The 17,880-nt window shown below is 44.5% G+C and overlaps 1 protein-coding gene across 1 annotated transcript in view; it reads left to right on the top strand.

The window, feature by feature from the left end:
- Positions 1-4,462: 4,462 nt before the first annotated feature.
- The window catches only part of LOC132770438 (cytochrome P450 2J5-like), a 37,181-nt gene continuing 23,763 nt past the window's right edge, over positions 4,463-17,880 (top strand). The window contains exons 1-3 of the mRNA XM_060767377.2: positions 4,463-4,755; positions 11,506-11,668; positions 13,925-14,074. Coding sequence (XP_060623360.2) covers positions 4,579-4,755; positions 11,506-11,668; positions 13,925-14,074 — 490 coding nt within the window. The 5' untranslated portion in view covers positions 4,463-4,578. The remainder of the gene's footprint in view (positions 4,756-11,505; positions 11,669-13,924; positions 14,075-17,880) is intronic.

Consider the following 17,880-nt stretch of genomic DNA (forward strand, 5'->3'; position numbering starts at 1 on the left):
CCACTCAACAGCGTGCTTCAAATAATTTGCCCACTATTTTGAAGATAAGTCTCTTGGATTTCCGCTTACTTGGATGTCGAAGTTGAAACAGTTTTGATGGATGTAACCTTTGCATCTGACTTTTGCACCTGCTTGTCCAGTGTTGATGGATCTTTTCCTATTTGTGCAGCCTGAGATGTAGATAGGATCCACATGTGTTCTAGATGTTTGCCCCTCCAGGCTTATTAAAGCAGGCTGGGGGGCGGGGGGATGACATGAATGCTTCTCTGAATGAAGGCAGAGTCCAAACATGCTTGGGGAAGCCGTGGTAAGACCTGTTCTGAAGACACCATTGTTGTAGAATATATGTTACCCGAGATAATTAGAGTACAATCAGGAAGGAAGAGAATGGAGACGGCAATGGATTTCAGGCTTTACTATCAAGCAAGATAGGGTGTACAGATCAAAAGTCTGTCACAAGTTTGAAGTCGCAATTGTTCCAGTTTTTATAGCATAAAGTCACTTGTCTACACATGCGCAGAAAGGATCTGACATTTACACATACAATCATTAACAGGTGTTTTCCATGTATAGTTGCAGAGGACATCTTTATCAGGTCTTGGCAGGCACGTTGTGACCCCAAACATCTGCTCGGTTATATAACTTATCTCAACTTTCACCCGTTACCCTAAGATGACACGTATATGTTTAATTCCTTTAAATCTCTAATTGAATTATAACTTTTACATACTTATAACATAAGATTTGATCAAGGCAATCTCCTTTTAGTTAAATTCAGCCTTAATAACTTCATTAACTTATTTCTTTATATGAATAATCATGAAGGAAAAACACTAGGATGAAACTCTTCTAAAATTGCCTGCTATTTACATTAAGTAGTCAGAAGATGGCGCTCTCTCACCATATGACCTTAGATGTTCCAAGTCTTGGATCGATATATTGATTTCTTTGTCCTGCCAAATTTCTCTTGTTTACTTCATATCTATGTCCACATCGGCTAGAATAAACAGGCTAGAGCAAACATGGCTAGTGCAACCTGACCTCGTGTCAATCATCTGCAGGTTTTGCATGCTTGCAAATTTAAAACTGGTCTTCTCAGATTCAAGTAGGAACAAAAATCTTTTATTTTATTCTAAATTATTATGATTTCCCTTTATTATTTTATTTTTCTCCTAACGGCTACCACACCATTAATGGTTACTAGGCTTGGTTGATTTAAAAAAAAGGTTCAAAACTCATTTCGGATGTAGGGAGCACTGGTGGTTTGATTCTAAAGTCATTCCCGATTTTTTTTGGAAAAAAGTCGGAACTTTCCGAAACTTCCAAAACTTCAGAATCGCTTCATTAATGGTGGACGTGATTGCACAATATGTGGAAAACAGGCACTGGGGAAGCCCCTCCCTCATTTTTACACCAATCTGTTAGCATACCAAATTTCAACATGTTCAGACATGTGAGCAAAAAAGAAGTTTCCAGAAATGACTTCATTAATTTCACTCTCTCCCTCCCTCCCAAACACACTTTTCCTTCTTCGGAACAGGACTGTTAGGACATGTTCAAAGTGTAGACTCCAGGTAAAAAAAGGAGAGACCTTAATAAAAATAGCAAAGCTTTAGAGGTGAGCAAAAAAGAAGTTTTCAGAAAGGATTTTATTAATATCACTGTTGGGACTCAGCTGGTGTTTGAGCCTGAATCTGTTATTGTGTCCCCCCCCCCTCCTGATGTTTCTGGGTCTGATTTGGATAGTGAGACTGATGTGATCAATGAGGATGAGGTGCAAAATGGAGACACTTTGGACAATAAGGTTACTGCAGACACTGATCAAGAGGGGTCAGGGGAAAGGCTAAGTTCTCATGAGAAAGTTGCTGTCAGAGCAAGGGAAGAAAGTTTACTCCCTTCTCCAGGCTTAAGTTTGCAAGATAGCTTGACACCTGGTAGAGTTAATGAGGAGATAGATAAGACCAGTCGCCATCTGGAAAAAAGCCAGAACTGTCGAGAGGCCCAATGTTTACGCAGATCAGAAATAATTCGACAGTTAAGGCCAAAAACTGGGGGGAATAGGAACCAATTTTGGGACTTAAATTGGGCCCTTAGAGAATATTTTTCAGATCAGGCATCATTTGGAATCAAACTCAAGTCTCCTGGAAATTCCTGTTTCAAGTGGCCTCATCTCTAAGGATATATCTAGCTTTTCAAGTGGATTAGCAGTGGCTAGTCTGTTCATGGTTTCATTTCAGTCTGGTTTCAGGCCTGGTCAGGACACAGAGATAGCTTTGGTCACATTGGTGGATGACCTACACAGGGAACTGTAAATGGGGAGAGTCTCCCTGTTGGTTCTTCTGGGCGTTTCAGCAGTTTTTGCTACCATCTATCTTGGTATCCTTTTGAGTTGCCTCTCTGGGATGGGTCTTGGAGGAACTCGTCTTCACTTCTTCATTATTTCTTGGAGGGATGCTCACAAAATTGAAACTTAATTCAGACAAGACAGGGGTATTCATGGTCAATCAAAAGAAGCTGCATTTAGCCACTGTAGTACATACTTAGTTACATTCCATTTGAATTACTATTTTGTACTCTATGTGTGCTTAGAAACCTAAACACACACACAGAGAGCTTAAAGAGGAAAACTGATACACAGCTTATTTTTCCATTATTTTACATAAAAAGAGTGGGAACAATCCTTTGAGGAAAGTCAGAAAAGAAAAGAAAAAAAGAAAAAGAAAGAAAATTAATGCAAGAAATAAACTTCCAGGTCTCCCCAAGTTGAAAATCTTCACACTTAATAATGGTCTGGTTATTATTAAGTGACCAAAAAAACAGACTGGACAAAATATTTAGATTTCATTAAAAAAGAAAATAAAGAGATCTATATTAGTGAATTATAGAAGAAACTCAAAGGAAATATCAATAAGAAACCAGAGATAAAAATTAAAAAATTACAATAATCTTTCTGTCCCACCACCCTTCTCAGTGGATGCTCCCAGACTCTGAAACCATTTTGTTAGAGAGGTCAGGGTGTCCCCCTCCTTACTTGCCTTTTGTAGGCAGGTAAAAACATTCCTGTGCTAGCAGTAATTTATGAGTCGAGGCAGTCATTTGAAGACAGTGTGATTGGAATATTAACAAGGGGCTAAAGTTTTAATACATTTTAATATTTTAATGTGTAATGCTTTTAATAATATTGAACTGATTTTTTATATTTATATGTATATGTTATTGTTTTAAATTAGCATTTTTAAATATTTATTGTTAGCTATCTGGAGTCAATTAGTCAGGAGATGGTGGGATAAAATTAAAGCAAATAACTAAATAACTAAATAAATAGTGACCAGGAAAAACTTCTTGATGGCAAGGTCTGTTTGTCAGAGACTGGGTGGCCATTTGTTGGGAATGCTATCATTGCATAGTCCTGAATCTGAGGGGACTGAACACCATGACCCTTTTGATTGCTTCCAACCTTATAGTGCTATGTAGATCCTTCAGCTTGCCATTTTTAGAAAGGATATTTTTTTATTCATTTTTGGGAGAAAGAATGGCATTTACAATGCAAATAGAGAAGAAACAAAGTCTAAAAGAAAGAAAGACAAAACATTTGAAAATATGCATATACAAAAACAAAGATACATATAGAACTATTACTTAGGCGATCCCTCGTAGTCTGAGGATGATGGTCCTCCAAGGTCGGTGTTCTGGCTGTGGGTCCGTAGGTGACTGTGGAGCCCTATTCTTGATTTGCATCTTCTCCCACATTGAGGGCATTGATTTCCAGGTGGAAGGTGGTCCCGGTCGGGGTCGGCTTGATGCGCCTTCCTCTTGGCATGTTTCTTTCTTTTGCCCTCCATTCATGCCTCTTCAAATTCTACAGCACTGCTGGTCACACCTGACCTCCAACTGGAGTGCTCAAGGGCCAGGGCTTCTCAGTTCTCAGTGTCTATGCCAGAGTTTTTAAGGTTGGCTTTGAGCCCATCTTTAAATCTCTTTTCCTGTCCACCAACATTCTGTTTTCCGTTCTTTAGTTCAGAGTAGAGCAACTGTTTTGGGAGACGGTGGTCGGGCATCCGGACAACATGGCCTCAAAATTGGTCTTATCCTGATTTGGGTTCATATATACTAGCTACTTACTGAGGGGCCAACCTGGAGCAGAACGTCGAAATGCATGCACTCTGAACACCACTCTTTCTCCCTGGCTGTGCAGGTGCCAATCTTGTGTCTGCATAGGTTGCCTATGTTGGCAGGAGCTCCCATAAAACTCCTGACTAATGGCTAACAATAAATATTCAGATGGCAGAAATCTAGGTCTAATCTATCCCATTCTAATTTGCATGAGCAACTCTTGGCACATCACAATTAAACATCTCCTTGGGTAGGCCATCAGAATATGATTTGGCTGTTGATTTTTTAATATCTGGAATAATATATAATGATGTTATTTGGAAAGAAGAACACAGAGAGAGAGAAAGCAAGAGAGAGGGAGGGAGAGAAGTGCCATCATCACTGAAGAAAGAAGATCCAACCAATTTCTTTCAATATCTCCCATAGTTGGTGGAAAATATTCAAGGTTAAAGAAAAGACATCAGAATGGCAGAGATCCAGTTATCTTTGAGTGTTTTGCTGCCAATTCTTCTGCTGTTATACTTCCTGAAACTACTGTGGTCACGAAGACATTACCCACCTGGACCTCTTGCCTTTCCCATCATTGGAGGCCTATGGCGAATTGCGTTTGAAAAGGGAATTGATGGCATGACGGCGATAAAGGTACTTTTAACTAATTAAGCTATAACTTAAGACTCTGAATTAGAATGCTTGTAAAGGTCTTTGTGATCCCCCCCCCCCCTTGATAACTGAGAACAAAAGAGTTGTGGGTTTGATATAAAAATTATTATGAGTATAGGTTGTTGTAGGTTTTTTCAGGCTATATGGCCATGGTCTAGAGGCATTCTCTCCTGACGTTTTGCCTGCATCTATGGCAAGCATCCTCAGAGGTCGTGAGGTCTGTTGGAACTAGGCAAAAGGGTTTATATATCTGTGGAATGACCAGGTTGGGACAAAGGACTCTTCTCTGCTGGAGCTAGGTGTGAATGTTTCAACTGACCACCTTGATTAGCATACAATGGCCTAACTGTGCCTGGGGCAAACCTTTGTTGAGAGGTAATTACCTGTCCCTGCCTGCTTCCTCTCTGTTGTTGTGCTGTTGTAATTTTAGAGTTTTTTTTTAATACTGGTAGCCAGATTTTGTTCATTTTCATGGTTTCCTCCTTTCTGTTGAAATTGTCCACATGCTTGTGGATTTCAATGGCTTCTCTGTGTAGTCTGACACAGGAGCCCCACCTCCTTCAAGATGAACTGAACCACCTCAACTGGGCTCTACAGGCCAATGGATACTCCACCTCAAACATCAGAAGAGCTGCAAGACCAAGAACAAGCCACGAGAATAAAGATGAAGATTCCCCCAGAGGAAAAGTGTTCTTGCCATACATCAAGGGGACCACTGACCGCATAGGGAAGCTGATGAGGAAACACAACATACAAAACACCTACAGACCCACCAAGAAAATCCAACAAATGCTACATTCAGCAAAGGACAAGAGGGATCCTCTCACTTCTGCAGGAGTCTACCGTGTACCATGCAGCTGTGGACAAGTCTACATAGGGACCACCAAATGCAGCAGAATTACCCAAACACGAATCAGGGAACATGAAAGGCACTGCAGACTACTTCAACCAGAGAAGTCAGCCATAGCAGAGCACCTGATGAACCAACCTGGACACAGCATTTTATCTGAGAACACAGAAATGCTGGACCACTCTCCCAACCACCATGTGAGACTACATAGTTCCAACAGACCTCACTACCTCTGAGGATGCTTGCCATAGATGCAGGCAAAACGTCAGGAGAGAATGCCTCTAGACCATGGCCATATAGCCCGAAAAAACCTACAACAAGCCAGTGATTCCGGCCATGATATATTATGAGTATGTTTGGCTGTAGTAGTGTTAATATTAATCTAATCTATCTAATCTTTTTGTCAGAGTTTGGAAGTATTGTTTAACTGAAAAACATCTCTCAGAATCTCCTAGCCCAGGAGTATCCAACCTCTTGGCTTCCCTGGAGCACATTGGAAGAAGGAATGAAATACACTAACACTGACAATAACAATAACTTATTAGCCAATATATATATCTATCTATGAATAATGTTTATGATATTGATTACCACAGATAAGCAAAAGTCCTCATATAATTATTCTAATTATTCATTGCCCCCTTTGGAGGGTCTTCTATAGTTGTTGAGCAGGTCTTATAGCTGAACAGTTTGCAATTATAATGCAGGTTACAGAGAATACTGTAATGACAGAATGCTCAATGGGCTTAGGTCCAGTGATGTATCGGTGCAGGTATATCTTCCCCATGCAATCGGTGGCCACTGATCATGATGACTGTATGAAGAATGTACTGCATGTAAAGATGAGGGTAGCATGTGAACTGTTCTTATTGGCTGCTTGTGTTTGTGCTGTTTACTATCCATCACAACTTTGGGAGAGGACAATTGGCATGGGCCTCAGATCCAGAACAATGTTGTCAATGTCTATCAGGCATTTGTAAAGAATGGGGGGGGGGGTTCCCTTAGGGGGAACTTGGTTGCTCCCATCCCCTTTGTGGTCCTGCCTTGCCAAGTGGCCTTTCTCAAGCAACAGATTGGAAGGGGTAGCTCATGGATCTGGGTTGGTCAATATCTGAAGCTGGGACTCATCTGGGACCATCCTTATAATGTTGGTGTAACCAAAAAAGCTTTGACCTAATTTGTTCAGAAATTTTCATTAAGCTAGTTATATGTTCATCCGTATTCATTGTGGTGGTTATTGGCAGGACGTCACTGCTGGACATGCAATACCCTTAGTAGCCTATCGGTAGGTCTATAAATTCAACAGTGGGTCTTGTCAACTCTAGATAGGCAACAAAGTGGGAATTAAAGCATTTTCATTAATGATAGCTTGAGTTATCCCTACTCGCTTAAGTATCTCCTGTAATGTATTTTTCATGGGTTTGTATCTATATCAAACAGAGTGCAGCATGACCAGTGCAAAATAAGCTTGTAATAGAAATATGAAATAAACACTTAGGATGTCCTAGAAAATTTTAAAAAGGATTAATAATAATTATTATTATAAAACTTTATTTATATACCGCTCTCTCACCCTGTGGAGACTCAGGGTGGTTTCCAAGTAACATCACCAAAGCATAACATAAAATTAACAAAACAACATAAAATTAATGGAACAACAATCCTGCCTATTCAGAGCAATTAAAAAGCTGGGCCAAGGCTAGTGTGAACCCAAAATATGAGGGGACCGGGAATTTAGTACAGTGCTATAACAGGCTAACGATAATAGCAGGTACTATTAGCGGGTCTGTGGCTGCTCATTTCCAGGGCCTATCAGAGCGATGACCGGTGTAATAGGTAAGAGTGCAAGGTCATATTCAACAATGTTTGGGCTGGACAAGAACTGGTCATTTTCAAAGGCTTGTTGAAACCACCAGGTCTTCAAGCTCTTATGAAAGGAGGGGAGGGATGGGGCCTGTCTTATTTCCCTTGGAAGGGCATTCCAGAGGCGGGGGGGAGGGGGGGCAGCACCGAGAAGGCCCTCTCTCGTCCCCAGTAACTGTACTTGTGACAGTGGTGGGAGCAAAAGGAAGGCCTCCCTGCAAGATCTTAGAGTTCGAGCCAGTTCATAGCAGGAGATGCGATCGCGGAGATAGGCATGGCCTGAACCGTTAAGGGCTTTATAGGTTATGACCTGCACCTTGAATTTGGCTCAGCAACTTATCAGCAGCCAATGAAACTGTTTTAATAGGGGCGTTGTACGTTCCCTATAGTTTGCTCCAGTAAGGAGCCTCGCTGCTGCCCGTTGTACCAGTTGAAAGTTCCGGGCCGTCTTCTAGGGCAGCCCCACGTAGAGTGCATTGCAGTAGTCCAGTCTGGATGTAACCAAGGCCTGTCCAAATCAGCCTTCACAAGGTAAGGTCGCAGCTGGCGCACAAGTTTGAGTTGTGCAAAGGCCCTCCCAGCCACGGGCAACACCTGAGCATCAAGCGACAGCATTGAATTCAGGAGGACCCCTAAGCTACGGACCTGCGCCCTCAGGGGGAGTGTAACCCCATCGAGTACAGGTTGCCACCCAATATCCCAGTCGGCCCCGTGACTAACCAAGAGGACCTCTGTCTTGTTTGGATTAAGCTTCAACCTGTTAGCCCTCATCCAGTCCATCACAGCTGCCAGACACTGGTTCAAGGTCTGGGAGGCTTCCTTGGAATTTGGTGGAAATTAGTAGTAGAGTTGGGTGTCATCTGCATACAGATGGCACCCAACTTCAAAACTCCAGATAACCTCACCCAGTGGTTTCATGTAGATATTGAAAAGCACGGGGGATAGAATGGAACCTTGCGGGATGCCACAGGTCAAAGGCCATGGGTCCAAGCAGGTATCTCCCAGCTTCACCATCTGGGAGCGACCCTCCAGGAAGGAACAGAGCCACTGCAGAGCAATGCCCCCAAGACCCCTTCCGGAGAGCTGCATGAGAAGGATACCATGGTCGATGGTATCAAAAGCCGCTGAGATATCCAGGAGAACCAACAGGGAGACACTCCCACTGTCAAGCTCTTTTCAGAGGCAACCAAAGCTGTTTCAGTAAAATGGCCAGGTCTAAAACCAGACTGTGATGGATCTAGATAATGTCATCCAAGAATCCCTGGAGTTGGGAGGCAGCCACCCGCTCTAGAACCTTGCCCAAGAAAGGGAGGTTAGAAATTGGCCGGCAGTTATTTAGGACTGAGGAATCTAGGGACGCCTTTTTGAGTAATGGTCTCACAATTGCATTTTTCAGGCTCAATGGAATATGTCCCTGTTCCATAGAGGTATTTATAATCTTTGAGATCCATTCGGCCAATCCCCCACTGGCAAGCTTGATTAGCCAAGAAGGGCAAGGGTGCAGGGCACAAGTGGTTGCTCTCACCACTCCAAGAATCTTGTCCATGTCATCAGGTTGGATAGGTTGCAGCGAATACATCAAAACCAGACAGACAGGTACCTCAGTTACATCCATGGACACTGCATCAAAACCGGTGTCTAAGTAGGAATGCAGTTGAGTGACTTTATCTGCATAATGATGTGCGAACTCTCCACATCGAGTTGCCAGGGGGTCAAGGTTCTCCTCACCCTGGTGGGGGTGAAGGAGCTCCCTAACCACCCAAAACAACTCTGCAGGCCTTTTAGATGTAGACACAATGCAGGCAGTTGAGTAAGTCTTTCTGACTGCCTTTATAGGCCTTAAGAGAGACTCCAGCCCATGTTCGGTAAACTGCTTTTCGAGTTTTCCACCAGTGGTGCCCTAGTCTCCGTGTCGCCTGCTTCATCACTGCCAGCTCTCCAGTAAACCAGGGGGGTGGATTGACTTTGTGCAGTGAGAGGGGACGTTTGGGGGCTTCGACAGGATTGTCAGCCACCATGGCAGGAAAATCCCCAAGAGACATCAGTACAGGACCCATTAAGATGGTCCGCCCCAAGAGACATGGATCTTTCTGGATCCATAAGCCTCCTGGGGCGGACCATCTTAATGGGTCCTCTACCCCTGCAGAGGTTTGAGGTTGCGGTAATCCTAAGACTGATCAGGTAATGGTTGGTCCATGACAATGGAAGAATTTTTAGCTCTTCCACACTGAAGTTACCCCCGTCCGCAATAAAGACCAGATCCAGAGTATGACCACCTACATGAGTGGGACCTGATACCACTTGGGACAGCCCCATGGTTGTCATGGCAACCATGAAGTCCTGAGCCACACTGGACAGGGTGGACTCCTTGTGGACATTGAAATCCTCCAGTACTATTAGCCACTAGGACTCCAACGCCAAGTCAGAGACCACCCCTGCAAGCTCAGGCAGGGAGACTGCTGTGCAGCGGAGTGGTCGGTACACCAGCAAAATCCCCAAGCTGTCCCGGTTACCCACTTTCAAGTGAACACTCTCGAACCCAGAACATTGCATCAAGGGGTACCTGACCAGGGAGATGGAATCACGGAAGACGACTGAAACCGCTCCTCCCCGCCCTCGGGTCTGGCCTGCTGATGCACCCCAAAACCTTGAGGACAGAGCATGGTGAGGTTGACCCTGCCCCCAGCTCATCCAACCAGGTCTCAGTGATGCATGCTAGGTCCACTTGTTCATCCAGAATCAAATCCTGGATGGCTGCTGTTTAACCATTTATGGACCTAGCATTTAGCAGCAGGACCTTGAGTCCGAGTGGTCTGTCATGGAGGCACTTGGACCTATCTCGCCTCAGGGTCGCAAATGCTCTGTTGTGCTTCTCCCTGGAATGGCATTTGCGAAAGCATCTACATCTCCCAGGCACAACTTCTATAGTGGACCCCCGCTCCCTGGACAACCCTCCCACGGGGACATCATCCAATGGACTTAAAGGGGTAGGCAGTCAGCTGTCAGCATTCAATTGGGGGGAGGGCGTTCTCTACAGGGAACTCTCAAGAGTGGCTTCCTGTACGGACAAACTGGTGGAAACTTTGAGACCAGGGAGGGCTGGTCTAGGGGCATGTTTTGGGGCTCTGTCTGATTGAATTCTGATGGGGGTGACTGGTCTAGGGACAGGGTTTGAGGCTCTAATTGGCTAAATTTTAATGAAGTGGGCTGGTCTAGGAGCAGGGTTTGGGGCTCTATTTGACTAAATTTTAATGGAGGTGACTGGTCTAGGGAAAAGGTTAGGGACTCTAATTGACTAGATTTTGATGAAGTGGGCTGGTTCAGGGGCAAGATTAGGGGCTGTATTGACTAAATTTTGATGGAGTGGGCTGATCTAGAGACAGGGTTTGGAGCTCTATTTGACTAAAGTTTGATGGCATGAGGGACCTTAAGTGGAGGTCTACTTCACTATTGTAGGCCGATAGATCAAAGACAAGGGGCCCCTGGGGACTGTCTGAGGGTTTCCCGGATTGGCGCCCTACTACAAGTCTCTCTAATAGTGGGTGGGTGACTAGGTCTTGGAACACCCTTTTTACTTGAATCCCCCAACTCTGGAAACAAAATAACCCTGGGGGAGTTAGTTAAGGAAAGTCTTACATTGACTGTTTCTGGAAGTTCATCTCGAATAGAAACGGAGGCGAAAGATTTCCTGCATTTTACAGAGGAGCCCCATAAGCTTGCTTTCATGTGTGGGTATAAGCCATCCCAAGGAAAGGGATCCACAGATCCTCCCTTTCTTGAGAGGATGCGTCCATGAGTTTGGAATATATGAGGAAGGGTTTGAGAGAGACCATTCCAGAATTAAGTCTTTGTGATAAAAGTCAGCTGTCAGGGGAATCAGGGCACATAAATGGAAGTTTTTCATGGACAGAAACTTCAGAGGTAAAGATCTGAAGATGGCTAGCATTTTATTTCTTGTTCTGAAATAGTTTGCTTCATGTGTTTATAACTTTCTTCTCCTTGCTTTGATCCAAATGCAGGCAGCAAAACAATATGGAAATGTTTTCACTCTTTGGCTGGGTCATTTTCCAATGGTATTCCTGTCTGGATTCGATGCTGTGAAAGAAGGAATGGTTGATCACTCAGAAGAATTATTGGATCGGGGGGTGACTCCATTTTTTGAAAAAATATCAGAAGGAAAAGGTAAGTTTATTTATTTATTTATTTATTTCCTATATTTATACCCCGCCCTTCTCCCTCCGAAGGGTGACTCATGGTGGCCTAACAAAAGCATGATGATGTTAGCATCATAAAACAACCACAGCACAATCAAAATATTTAAAATTAAAACAACAATTAAAACAATTAATTAAGACACATCCATTAATATTGAAATCCAAAAACCAGTCTGGGTCAATTCATTGCCATAAGTTGTGTGATCTTTTTCCACTTGCTGCTCACTAATCAAACGCTTGGTCCCATAACCAGGTCTTGATTTTCCTTCTAAAAGACAAGAGGGAGGTGGCCAATCTGATATCTCTAGGGAGGGCGTTCTATAAGTTGTGAAGAGTTGCACCAGATTTCCCCCCGGAGATATAATATGCGGACAGGAGAAGATTTTATCTGTTAGAAACTGCACCATAAAAAATAACACGTCAAGCAAAAGCAGTTCGTTCTTATCCAGAGAAGAGGAGAAACTCAATAATGTGCAATTTAAGACTATAGCTATTGAAAGACTATCCAAAGCTATCAGATCTGGGTTTCAATAATTTTCATCATGCATTGACTTGGTACCAAGTAAGCACAATCATTCTCTCATGTGCACATTCTCATACGGAAGAATGGGCCTTGGAGGTACTGTCTTGCAGTGGCTCCGTTCCTTTCTAGAGGATCATTTCCAGAAGGTGTTGCTGGGGAAACCTGCTCGACCCCACAACCTTTGTTTTGTGTGATCCCGCAGGGATCGATACTGTCCCCCATGTTGTTTAACATCTACATGAAGCCACTGACTGAAATCATCTGGAGTTTGCTACTGGGCACAATTCAAAGTGCTGGCTTTAGCCTATAAAGCCCTAAACGGTTCCGGCCTAGCTTACCTTCCTCACAAGAATGCCTGGTGGGGACAAGACACAGAACCTTCTTAGTGGTGGCCCCTCAGCTGTGGAACTCCCTCTCTAGTGACGTTAGATCGGGTCCCTCCCTCCTGACCTTCAGTAAAAGAGTAAAAACTTGACTTTTTAAACAAGCGTTTAGAAGTGCAGCAGAATAGGTAATTATGAAATAGGAAGAATGAACACAGAATGGCTAGACAATGCTGCTGGATAATGATGTTAACAGGATGACACTGGTGATCATATGTTTTTAAATGGTTTATATATGCTTTTTTATAATGTTGAGTTGAATGTTTTTAACTGTATTTTATGAATGTATGGCATCAAATTTGCTAATTCTGTGACCTGCCTTGAGTCGACGTAAGGCTGAGAAAGGTGGGCTACAAATGCCATAAACAAACAAATAAATAAATAAACAGTGACAGACAGTTCCTCTCAGGTCTTGATACCCTGTACACCGGATTGTACCAGTTGGGAGGTATCCTTTGCGGTTCCCAATTCAATCCATCATTTAGAAGGAATAATCTCCCAGGTGCAGGCACTCCCTTGTTAGTACCTATAAGGAGGTATCCTTGCTGTCTCCAGTCCATCAAGTTTCAAAGTCAATTTCATGGATCAACCATTCCTTGCTTTAATGTATTGTCGAAGGCTTTCATGGCTGGAATCACTAGGTTCTTGTGGGTTTTTTCGGGCTATAGAGCCATGTTCTAGAGGCATTTCTCCTGACGTTTCGCCTGCATCTATGGCAAGCATCCTCAGAGGTAGAGGTCAGACCTCTACCTCTGAGGATGCTTGCCATAGATGCAGGCGAAACGTCAGGAGAAATGCCTCTAGAACATGGCTCTATAGCCCGAAAAAACCCACAAGAACCTAGTCATTCCTTTCTTTGATTGCCAAAAAGTCTCCATACCGTCATGCATTCTGGTTCTCCATTTGCTTTCCTTCTTTCTCCAGCTTTCCAGTTGAAGAAAGATAAATATGAATGTTTCTCATATTTATCACAACATCAGACTTCTGGAAATAGCAAGTCTGTTTTGTGTTCGCTGAGGGCCAGCATGGTATGCTGGATTGGGTACCAATGGCCACTGGCTTTTGGCTTTTGTGATTATGATACTCCTGTTCAATTGTATCCTCAGAGCTTGGTGACTAAGCTTCTGCTTTGTGAAGTTTTGAGATTTCAGAATTCTGGATAAAGGAGACTCGAGTTGTATGTTGTAGGTTTTGAAATAATGTTTGGATGTATTAGCATGGCCTTTAATAAAGCTTGCCTATTCCGGGGTAGCCACCCAGCCTTATCTGACTTGAATTTTGTGAATAATAATTGCATATTGAATCTTGATGCCCTCAGGTGTTGGATTCACAAATGGTCATGCCTGGAAGCAGCAGAGACGGCTTGTACAAATGGCTTTGGTGAAATTGGGAGTCGGAAAAAGGACAATGGAAGACAAAATAGAAGATGAAGCCCAGCAGCTTGTAGAGATTTTTGCAAGTCAGCAAGGTTTGTAACATGAGGAGATGATGCTGGCATGGGTCTTGTTGCTACTAAGTGTTTGCAACATACTTTTCCTAAGTTTTGGAAAAGATCGGGGCTGTTTCTGCTGCAACTGGCACAGTTAATTGAGAGTTTAATTGAGTGCATTGTTATCTCATGTATAAAGTAAGCCACTGTGTGTTTGTATTTTGAGCATTGTGTTCTAAGCTTTGCTTGAGGGTTCATTCTGAGCTGAAAAGCCTTTGTTTGGTGCGGGGAGCAGTTCTGCAGGCATCCTGAAGATAAAGATTGTTGAGGGCAAGACAAGGTCACTCTATGGACAACTAAGTAATGTATTTATTTATTTATTTAGAGCTTTTATAACCCGGTCTTCTCGACCTCCGAGGAGGGACTCAGGCCTGCTAACAACAGAGAATCAATATACAAATAAACTAAAGGATAATAACATCATAGTACATTAATACATTAAAACACATTAAAATACAGATCAAGAATTACATAAAGCCAATTCGTCAAGGTAAATCACAAATTCATCACCATCCGCCTTATGGTCAACAGTTATTGATTCGATCATCAATCTGAGAATGCTAAGTTCCAGAGCCAAGATTTCACCATCTTTCTGAAAGTCAGGAGGGACGGGGCAGATCTGATCTCTATCGGGAGAGAGTTCCACAGCCGAGGGGCCACCACCGAGAAGGCCCTATCTCTCGTCCCCACCACACGCGATTGCGAAGGTGGTGGGACCGAGAGCAGGGCCCCTCCAGAATCATAGAATCATAAAATCATAGAATCAAAGAGTCGGAAGAGACCTCATGGGCCATCCAGTCCAATCCCCTGCCAAGAAGCAGGAATTATGCATTCAAATCACCCCTGACAGATGGCCATCCAGCCTCTGTTTGAAAGTTTCCAAAGAAGGAGCCTCCACCACACTCCAGGGCAGAGAGTTCCACTGCTGAACAGCTCTCACAGTCAGGAAGTTCTTCCTCATGTTCAGATGGAATCTCCTCTCTTGTAGTTTGAAGCCATTGTTTCGTGTCCTAGTCTCCAGGGAAGCAGAAAACAAGCTTGCTCCCTCCTCCCTGTGGCGTCCTCTCACATATTTATACATAGCTATCATATCTCCTCTCAGCCTTTTCTTCTTCAGGCTAAACATGGCCAGCTCCTTAAGCCGCTCCTCATAGGGCTTGTTCTCCAAACCCTTGATCATTTTAGTCGCCCTCCTCTGGACACATTCCAGCTTGTCAATATCTCTCTTGAATTGTGGTGCCCAGAATGGGACACAATATTCCAAGTGTGGTCTAACCAAAGCAGAATAGAGGGGTAGCATTACTTCCCTAGATCTAGACACTATGCTCCTATTGATGCAGGCCAAAATCCCATTGGCTTTTTTGCCGCCACATCACATTGTTGGCTCATGTTTAACTTGTTGTCCACAAGGACTCCAAGATCTTTTTCACACGTACTGCTCTCGAGCGATGCGTCCCCCATTTTGTATCTTTGCAACCTTGAAGATTTTAACAACCTTGATGGTTCGTAGGGGAGAATCCGTTTGGACAGGTAAACTGGGCCGGAGTCGTTTAGGGCTTTATAGGTCAACACCAGCACTTTGAATTGTGCTCGGAAACCGATTGGCGGCCAGTGGAGCTGGTGCAACAGAGGAGTAGTATGCTCCCTGTACCCTGCTCCTGTTAGTAATCTGGCTGCCGCACGTTGGACTAGTTGTAGCTTCCGGGCAGTCTTCAGAGGCAATCCCACATAGAGAGCGTTGCAGTAGTCTATACGGGATGTAACCAGAGCATGGACCACCATTGCCAAGTCAGACTTTCCAAGGTACGGGCACAGCTGGCGCACAAGTTTTAATTGTGCAAAAGCTACCCTGACCATCGTCGAGACCTGCGGTTCCAGGCTTAGCTATGAGTCCTGGATCACTCCCAAACTACGAACCTGCGCCTTCAAGGGGAGTGTAACCCCGTCAAGCACAGGTTGTAACCCTATACCCTGTTCGGCCTTTCGACTGACCAGGAGTACCTCTGTCTTGTCTGAATTTAGTTTCAATCTGTTAGCCCTCATCCAGTCCGTTACAGCAGCCAAGCACTGATTCAGGACTTGAACAGCCTCCTTAGTAGCAGGTGGAAAGGAGTAACAGAGTTGGACATCATCTGCGTAGAGATGACACCACACCCCGAAACTCCGGATGATCTCTCCCAAGGGCTTCATGTTGAACAACATAGGGGACAATACTGAACCCTGCGAGACCCCACAGAACAATGGCCGTGGAGTCGAGCAGGAGTCCCCTCGCAACACCTTCTGGGAGCGACCCTCAAGGAAGGATTGGAGCCACTGCAAAGCAGTACCCTCGAGGCCTATTCCCACGAGGCGTCCCAGAAGGATACCGTGGTTGACGGTATCGAAGGCCGATGAGAGGTCCAGCAGAACCAACAGGGACACACTCCCCCTGTCCAGTTCCTGGCGAAGATCATCAACTAAGGCGACCAAGGCTGTCTCGGTACCATGTCCCGGCCTAAAGCCAGACTGCGCCGGATCTAGATAATCATTGTCTACCAAGAAATCCGAGAGTTGCGAGGCCACCACATGTTCCAGGACTTTGCCCAAATAGGTGAGATTGGACACTGGCCGATAGTTGACAAATTGAGTGGGGTCCAGTGATGGTTTTTTCAACAACGGTTTTATAACAGCTTGTTTTAACCTGGCTGGAATATTGCCTTCCCGAAGGGAGGCATTAACCAACATCTTTACCCACTCTTCCAAACCCCCTCTGGCTTCCTTTACCAGCCAGGATGGGCAGCGGTCTACGATGCATGTGGTAGGTCTCGCTTCTTCAAGAATCCTGTCGACATCCTCGAGCTGAACAGATTGAAACGAATCCATCAAAACTGGACAAGCAGGTGCTCATGTTAAATCCTCAGAGACTGCCGTTAACATGGTGTCAAAGCCTGAACGGATCAAAGCGACTTTTTCCGCAAAGAACTGAGCAAATGTTTCACAGCGGGTTACCGAGTCGTCAGGGGACCCACCCTGAAAGGTGGGATTCAACAACCCTCTGACTACTCAAAACAACTCCGCCGGATGGTTCCTTGCAGACGCAATATTACCCGAATAGAAAGAATTTTGTGCAGCTTCTATTGCCGCGCCATACGCCCTTGAATAAAGGCATAGACGTGTTTGGTTTGACTCACTAGGCTTTTTCCGCAACAGGCTCTCTAGCCTCCTCTTTGCTTGCTTCATCGCTGCCAACTCCTCGTTAAACCAAGGAGATGGTTAAGCTCGGCTACTTAAGAGGGGGCACTCTGGAGCAATCGTGTCTATTTCCCTAGTCAACTCATTATTCCAACAAGAGACCAGAGCACTGACAGAATTACCTACTAAGGTGATGGGAAATTCCCCGAGAGCCATCAGGAATCCCTCTGGATCCATAAGTCTCCTGGGGCGGACCATCTTAATGAATCCACCACCGCTGCGGAGGTTAAGAGTTGCAGAAAGTCTAACTCTGATCAGGTGATGGTCGGTCCATGGCAAAGGAACGATGGATAGCTCCTCCACACCACTACCATCTTCCAACCCTGACAGAAAACCAGGTCTAATGTATGTCCAGCACAGTGGGTAGGGCCAGATACTTGGTGGGACAGCCCCATAGTTGCCATGGTGGCCATGAAGTCCTGAGCCGCTCCTGAAAGGGTTGACTCCGTGTGGACATTGAAGTCCCCCAGCACTAAAAGCTGCTGGGACTCCAATGTCAGGCCCGAGACCAACCCCACTAGCTCAGGTAGGGAGACTGTGGTGCAGCGGGGTGG

This window comes from Anolis sagrei, chromosome 3, assembly GCF_037176765.1.
Source record: "Anolis sagrei isolate rAnoSag1 chromosome 3, rAnoSag1.mat, whole genome shotgun sequence".
In the NCBI taxonomy this organism is placed as follows: Eukaryota; Metazoa; Chordata; class Lepidosauria; order Squamata; family Dactyloidae; genus Anolis; species Anolis sagrei.